General features: G+C 27.0%; 1 protein-coding gene across 1 annotated transcript; it reads right to left on the bottom strand.

Moving 5' to 3' along the window:
* Nucleotides 1-233: 233 nt before the first annotated feature.
* Nucleotides 234-5,015, bottom strand: LOC105622113 (peroxisomal biogenesis factor 19). Its single transcript, XM_012203548.1, has 5 exons — nucleotides 4,952-5,015; nucleotides 4,505-4,684; nucleotides 4,291-4,436; nucleotides 538-768; nucleotides 234-458 (listed from the first exon to the last, which is right to left on the bottom strand). The coding sequence occupies exons 1-5, from the start codon at nucleotides 5,013-5,015 to the stop codon at nucleotides 234-236; spliced, it is 846 nt and encodes a 281-aa protein (XP_012058938.1).
* Between the last annotated feature and the right edge of the window lie 3,714 nt (nucleotides 5,016-8,729).

The raw sequence follows: 8,729 nt of genomic DNA, 5'->3' as shown, positions 1-8,729 counted from the left end.
GGAGGTCATTCTGAAATTCAAAGAGAATTACTATACAAGGATAGGTTTTGTAATATATTTTGTATACATGTTCATATATTAACAATGTTGTAGAAAACAATATAACTCTTCTTTAACTGTTTATGAAATAAAGATAAATAAAATCGAAATTATAATATCCCAGAAATATATTGAAATAGCTATATATTCATATATATATATATATATATATATATATATATATATATATATATTCAGTTAATACAACAATCCTGCTGAGAATCTATTCCAGGTGGGAATGGAAAAGTGGGATTGCTTCCGAAATCAAATTGAAAAGGCAAACACTGTTCGCCAAAAAGGTCATCAGGTGCTTGACCATAATTTTGCATTTCCGTCATAAGTTTTAATACACATTCAAATCGATGTTGTTTAATATCTTCTGTATCATCTTCTTTTTCTTTTTCTAATTCAATACACACCTTATATACAATATAAATATGTTAATTGTGTAAAGTTTCCATATAAATCATAGGTTGGTTCATTACTTTATTAACATACCTTTTGCATCAGTTCTGACTGTTTTGTATACCTTTCTAAATCAGAAGCATTTAAAGTTGCTTTATGTTCCTCTAACCATGCTGGATATTTATCAGATAGTTCTTTCAATGACGGATAAAGAATCTCTTTTGACAAAAGATGCTCCATCATTCCTTGCATAAATGGTAATATATCACCAGTATCGCCATCAAAAGATGTTTGTCCGAGCATAGTTGCTACATCTGTTTCATTCTAAAATGTATTATTTATTTTGATCCTATCAGAAAGATAGAATAGAAAATAATATTATCTATTTACTTTTATTGATTACTTTTATAAATTTAAAAAATATTAAATTGTAAAAATCAATATAGACAAGTATTATTGCTATAAAATATATATTGCTATAAAAATAACTTTTTATTAACCCTTATATGATATAATACACAAATCGATACATTATCGATATGAATTTGGATATTTCGAGTCTTTTCCATTTATTTAAAGTGATTCAAAAATATTTAAAAATGCATGAACATACATTCAAGTTTCTAGAACAAGTTTCTAGAATAATGTCTGAATTTCGTTTTAAACAATAATTAAATGTAATATAATTTATTGAATTTTCTTAGCAAAGAAATCATAAGTTGAGTAAAAATGTCATTTGATTTAAAAAAGTATAACTTTTTATAATAAAGGCATATAAAAATAGCTAACTTTTTAATTTAGATACAAAAAAGTTTTGAAAAAAAAAGTACAAGAACTTCAAAGGACTTCGTCATAATCTTATAGACATTAGGTTTCGGCGGAATTGAAATTTTGATATGTTGTAGCTTTCGGCATTCTGAACAAATGTCTCCATAGGCACAACCTGAAAATCAATCCTTCGCCTGTTACGAATCAACAAAGTAAACATCAGTAGGTAGGCCTAATTGCCAATAACAGGCTATATATCACGGGCAAAGAATTGATTTCTGGGGATGTAGAATCGAATCACATACTATTTACAAGAAAACTGACGGTCGCGGTCGCCTTACACTGCGTATAGTTGTTCCCCACTACAAATTTTTTTTAAGAATAATGAATGAAAGATTAATCGGATTTTTCGTGAAAAATTTGCATGAACAGGAATCAATCGAATTGGACACAAAATACCCAATATTCTACCATATTAAAATAACTATTAACATAATTATTAAAGTAACTAAATTTATCACTTATGATCTTATTTTAATTTTTCGTCGGCCATGCGAAATTTCGCACCTTTCGTTAGCAACCTAGATCTTTGAGGTTTAGTGCAAATTTTTATATTATTCTGGACAATATGAAAAGCTGAAACAATCTTATAAAAACTTTATGTTTACTATCATAGAAATCGGATTTTACTTATTTTTTTATAGATTTAAATTTACCTATCAGAATTTATAATTAAAAAATCGATTATATCTTCAAAGTTAATTTAATAACCCAATGGAGGGTTAAAATAAAAGCATCATACACTATACAAGTTGACTAAAGAAAATTGTGAAATATCTAAAAAATAATTCGAGAAAAAAAATTTCATGCAAAAGTTGTAGGATAACAATGAATTACTTTGCGATATTCTATTTGATCTTGAGCATAAGATATAGAGTGCGTTCCACTTAATGTCCGCAACGCTCGTATGCATTTCATCCTTGTTCGACATTCGATTATTACGAAGATGAAATGACGCTCGCAAGCGTTGCAGACGTTAAGTGAAACGCACCCATAGAACTCTTAAATTAACTTTAAAATTTTAAATGAAAATGCACTTTTATTCAATATTCTTATAGCTAATGTCATAATCTCTTCAAAACATTACAATGAGATTCCTTGGTATTTTCGTATTTTTTGAGATGAATTGATTAAACATATATTGCTGGCATTAACATTATTCAAGATATTCGACCGATAGCCAAAACCTTTTGGATGTTATTCAGTCATATGTCAAGACCATCAGAGATTATCTCTTATTTTCATTTTGGGAGTGCCTTACATATCTATAGTCATACATGAAACTGCATAATATATATACCAATGTTTTTGCGAACGAGTGGATTAAATCAGTCACATCCTGCATTTAATCCGTCCTAGAATGTGTTCCATTTAAACGTTCGCAATGCTTGATACATTCGCAAGTATCATTTCATTCTTGTTATCGTCAAATATTAAACAAGGATGAAATCATGCATGTCAGAGATATATGCAAGTGTTGCAAACATTAAGTGGAACGCATCCCCCAGTAGTGTGACGAGTTGCACTCTCTTAATCCTTCTAAGAAGAGTAACATATAAACTGCATCTAATCCTTCTTGAAATGAAGTATAAGTTGCACTCTCCATGTGTCCAACTAAGAGAATTTCTCTCTCTCTTATCTCTTACTTTGATCTTTGCTACTTTTAATGATGAATGTTTCAGCATAGGCTCCTCCCACCTCAAAATTCCAAAAAAAAAACTCTAATTATTTGTAACACCGTTACTTTCTTTATCATTATTCTGTTATACGATTTGACAATGACGAATTTTTTTTATAACTGTAACAATTATATTAAGGTTGGAAAGTCACGCCGGTCACGTAATATTAAAAAAAATTAATTCGACATTTGTAATTCATTATCTCTTAGTCAAGTCATACACTTGTAATGAATTACTTGTAATGTTACTCGTTGTTTGTAATGAGATAATGTCACTCATTACAAATTACTTTTTTCAGTAAGTAAACGCATAATAATGTAAGTTGTTTCAAAATGAACTTTTTCAACCTTAGAGTAATTTCAGCATTCAGTTAATTATTATTAGTCATAAAAAATTGCAACATCATTATCAAATTATTATAAAAATTATTATAAAAAGTAAGGAAATAGTAACTTTTCCATTTCTCGAAAATATACTATGTATCTTTGGCATTTCCTCTGAATCTACTATACAAAGAAAAGGAAAAAGTAGAAGAAATCAAAATAAATTTCTGACATTCATCATTGAAAGTAGTAATGATCAATGCAAGAGTTAGCCTGTGCCATAACATCAAATCTGATTGATCTCTGGCTAGTTATCTCAGATTATATCTCTATATTGCGAGTTTAACTTCAAATATCTATAGTTCGTTATGTTGGAGCTAAATAAGCCCTAAGAAACAGAGATTGCTGAGATATATTATGAAAAGAACTGATGTTTTATACTTTGTGATCAAGGAGCATTAAAAATACGAATACTTTTTGAGACTTTACAAGAGTAAATTAATTCTCTAAACATTAATGACTTAAAAGTGAAGTAATCCATTATGCTCTTGGAATCAGATGGCACACTGAAACATGATATAAAACTTACAAAAATTATAATTTTTGTAAAAATTAAAAAAAAGGAACAATTTCCAAATTGTCAAAGTATGGTCCTGAACAATATTCAGGTTTTTAGCTGTCCATACCTAAAATTTGTCAGTTAAATATCTGATAATATCTGAAATTTATTAACTTATATTTCAAAAAGTCTCAACTTCAATCAAAAGGAGTTTCATCATAGTGTTTTAAGATCTTCATAACTAATAAGATTGAATAAAGTTTCCAAAAAAAATTTAAAAGTTAACTTTGAGAGCTCCTCTGTATTAAAAGTTAATGGGTCATTACCAATGCTAATATCGCTATTTCATACTTTTGTTGAAATCCTACAACTTGTATTTGAAATTTCCCAAATGTCTTGTTTTTGAGATATTTCACTAATCCAATATTTTTTAATCATCCATATAAAGATTAAATACCTGTAAATTTTCAGAATTTGCAGTTAAATCCTTTAAAACTTGTGAAACAGCCGACTGAAAATCTGCATTCATATTTTTTTCATCCACTGCATTACTGGCTGACATTTGTCCAAGCTTCTGTAAAGCAGCTTCCAGTTCGCTATCTTCTAATAATAAATTATTATCCTATAAATATTTGTTTAGCATTTTTTTAATATATTTTTAATTATCTTACCATTTTGCAATAAATTTTGTAAATTTTTTTCAAACTGATCAGCTGTTTGTTTGAGAAAATCCTTTGTCCATCTTTCTTCAGACATTTCATGTTTATCTGTTTGCTTCTGCGAATCTGTATTTATGTCATTGCTCTTTTCGACATTTGATAAGGATACTTTATCAAAATCTTGTAAAGCACCTAAGACAAACAACAAAATTTAATGTATATTTTATATATATATATATATATATGAAACAGTTTAACAAGCATGTATAGTTTATAAAACAAATATAATGATATTAACTACTACTATACTTCCTTAACGTCAAAGATATGTATTTAAAATTACGAAACAATTTATTGTGCAAGTGTGAATAATTTCTTTTTTTAATGACCGTAGAACTGAATTTGCGACATAGATTTCCGTAAAGTTAGATTGATTTTTTAAACATTAGATACACTTACTATCCAATAAATCGTTCAAATCTTGATTTTCTGTTTCATTTGTTTGTTCGATATTATCAGTCATATTTTCGTGATTTTTTAATATCCTATTAATATCCTGCTAGACACTTTTCACAGAGAGAGAATTACTATGAATGGCTCTTCTTCTTCAAATCCCTAATTGATTCCGAGGCCGTGCTAGAGAGAAACTTGAGAGGAGCCTTTTTCGCGTAACAGGCGAAAGTCATCGTACGCTAGTGGCACCAATATCAATTTTATAAATTGATGTGAACTACATATCACATTTTCACCACTGTCGATAAAATCATAGTGTCGATAAATAGATTTGGTGACATTCACAAATCGTGAATAAAGATAATATTAATTTACAAAAAATGTTTCTTTTATTCATATAAGGTATTTTTTTTACAGATTTTTGGATACTGAAAATGATGACGCAAGTTAAATTTCACTACCCAGACAGAAATAATTTTTCGAAAAGATGTCGTTTTGATGTCGAAAGTAAAAGTTTTCGAAATTTCTATTGATTTTGATGGATTTTTAGATTTCCAATTTAGATTTCCAATTTCGATTAATTTTCGAGTTGAAAATAAAATCTTGAATTGATCTAGTCAGCATAAAAATATATTGCTAATGTCACTAATGCAATAAGTAAATTCGACAAGTGTCACTAATAGTGGTAGAGAAAATTTCATTAAAGTTTCATTGAAATTTTATTATGAAAATAAATATTATTGATTAGCATCATATTTGAGAGAATACATGACAAAATTATAATAAAAAAAATTTATTTTATGAATTCGAGAACTAATTTTATAATGCATCCATGTGCGAATCCAAACCTCCATTTACCATGTTTCATTTGTGGGATAATACGGGAACTGTTTCTTCGAAGAACCATGAACACTTATAATGTTAATGGATATATAGTTGCAACATATCTGTTCAAAGATGTTGTGAAAGAGGCGGAATACATAAAAAAAAATGTTCCGATTCATATAAAAAATTTCCACAATTTTCTAAAAAGTTATAAAATTATTAATAAATTCTGAAAAATTTTGAGAAAGCTTTTATGATTAGAGCGATATTGCAATTATCGAAATGAAATCGAAAAAAATGTCGATTCGACTTTTGAACGAAAATATTCAAAATACAAGATGACGTATCACAAATTTATACCAAAAATATTTAAAATGTATCAAATTCTCATTCTCTACATAATTTTTTGTCACTCGAAAATGTTGAAATTTCGATGTAAGTTTCGAATCGATAACTTTTTCATCGTAATGACATCGAAATGATGTCTTTTCAAGGAACTATTTTTGACTGGGAAAATATAGAATTTTTTTCTAAGATAGTAAATTTTCCGTCTTTAACAATGAAATCATTATACTTATAATTTCTAGTTTGTGACTATCGATACACAATGTAATTTATCGTTATAGATTCCGCTAAATATATATATATATATATACATATATGTATGTATGTGTATGTATATATATATATATATATATATATATATATACATACTGTATATACGTATAGTACACCACACATACATGCACGCGCGTAAACATTTCTAAAAAAAAAGATTATATGGTTTGTATGTTTCTCGATAGCCAATTTGTATCTCAGAAAAATCCTGTATTTAAATTTTTCATTGCACGACTGCAAAGTATATAAGGTATTGAAATTTAAAAAAAATGCATTTTATAAGATAATATATTCATCATAACAATAAATTTTAATAAGAATTTCAAGATAACTTTCTTTATAAAAGAATGTCAAATGTCATAAAAAAAGTCATTTTTTAAATATTAAAACTTAATTATGTTGGAAACTTAACGCTGAAATTTTTTGGCATCGTTTTTAACATTCAAAAATTTAATCTGATGTGAAATATTGTAAATAAGTGCAGTACTCATATATATATATTGTATATATGCAGGATGTCTGGTAATATCCGCATATCTCGTGGGTAGGTAGAGCGAACTAAACTGAGTCAAATTTCTCTATCAGTTTGTAATTTTCGCAATAGTTAACGAAATATTAATTTCTAAAAATTACTGAATAAACGGATAAAATCGACGCAGACAGACAGAAGACAGATAATTTTAAGATATTTTCTTCAGAGTTCTTTATGAAATATCTTGAAGATTCTCAAAAAAACTGTCAAAAATATCTTAAAGTTGTTGCGCTGATTTTAGATACTCTGCTCATTAGTTAACTTAAAAAAAAAAAGATGTTTATTAATGCAAAAGACGCCCGAAATAATTATTCCGAATGATATTTATAATAACGTATTATATTCAATAATTTATTTAGAAATTAAAAATTTGCAGCGTATTACTATATTTTGAACTATTTCTTCTCTCTCAAACTCTCTAAAATTTAACGTGGTTGTTAGAAGAATACAAATAAATTTCACAGAAGGATGGCTTAAAATTTGATGTTTTTTAAATCAATTAATAAATGTCATCTAATAAACATTTAATAAACATTATACGAATGTTTACAAGATGCTTATTATGTTAACATCTACTATATTTTTTTAGTAGTCTAAAAAACTATTTTTAGGGAATAAGATAACTAAAAAAATTGATTGTCTTCTTAGCTGAGCAGAAATGTTATTTCTATTTCAGTGAAAACAGCCAAAGTTTCATTTGTACTACATGCATAGAGTTAAAATTGATTCTTTGTAACGTTAATGCATTCGAGAATTACATAGTCCAATATTACACACAGTTGGAAGAGTTTGAAACTGCTGAAATGATCATCAAATCTCCTGTATTCTACTTTGAAAATATTTGAAAGAGTGAAAATGATTAAAACATTTGAATTGTTTGTGTAATAATATAAATATAATTTCTTAATATATTTCTGTTTATAATATAAATATATTTCTGTTTTTATTCAGTTAGCCTTAAACTTACTGAATAAAAATTACTGAATAAACAGATAAAATCGACGCATAAGACAGTTTTAAGATATTATCTTCAGAGTTCTTTATGAAATATCTTAAAGATTCTCAAAAAAACTGTCAAAAATATCTTAAAATTGTTGCGCTGATTTTAGATACTCTGCTCATTAGTTAACTTAAAAAAAAAAGATGTTTATTAATGCAAAAGACGCCCGAAATAATTATTCCGAATGATATTTATAATAACGTATAGATTATAAATCTTACACAGAAAACGCCATATTGCTTCATGTGCACGCGAGAATTATGTTTCAAATATTTGTCGACAGTTTAGGAGAAAGGAAGAAACCTAAGGTATTAATTAACCTAAAGTATTAATAATAATGATTAATAACAATTTCACAGATATATATTTTTATTACATAAATCCATTGTTGGTTACAATGTAAGCAAGGAAAATATAAGAATTCTGCAAAATTACAGTGTCAATCTTAATAAGATCAAAGGAATGTTTGTGTCGAATTATGATATTGATATGAATTTAAGGACAGTGATGAACCTATTTTGACATTTAGAATGTCATTAATGAAGAAACTAAATACTTCAAAAGTATTAATTTTATGAATCCAATTCATTCAATCTAGAAACAAATTAATACAACTAAAAAATTTTAGTGTGAGCAAGAAAAGCATTAATACAACGCGAAATGTAAAACATATTTTAAGAATTTAGAGAAGTAGGTCATGATACTTAATTGAGGAAACAAAAGATTCGGAACTTGCATTTTGGATTTATAGATATCTTGGTACAAACTGGTTACATATATGTATACATATATATATATATATATATATA

The sequence above is a fragment of the Atta cephalotes genome (assembly GCF_000143395.1).
Source record: "Atta cephalotes unplaced genomic scaffold scaffold00002, whole genome shotgun sequence".
NCBI classification, from domain to species: Eukaryota; Metazoa; Arthropoda; class Insecta; order Hymenoptera; family Formicidae; genus Atta; species Atta cephalotes.
The sequence above is the reverse complement of the archived record's forward strand: the minus strand, read 5'-3'. Positions and strand labels throughout refer to the sequence as shown.

Coding starts and splice junctions, on each gene's coding strand:
- LOC105622113 (XM_012203548.1), bottom strand. CDS start 5,015: ATGACTGATAATATCGAACAAACAAATGAAACAGAAAATCAAGATTTG. Junction 4,685..4,951: donor TTTGAACGATTTATTGGATA/GTAAGTGTATCT, acceptor TGTTTGTCTTAG/GTGCTTTACAAGATTTTGAT. Junction 769..4,290: donor CAAATTCTGAAAATTTACAG/GTATTTAATCTT, acceptor AATACATTTTAG/AATGAAACAGATGTAGCAAC.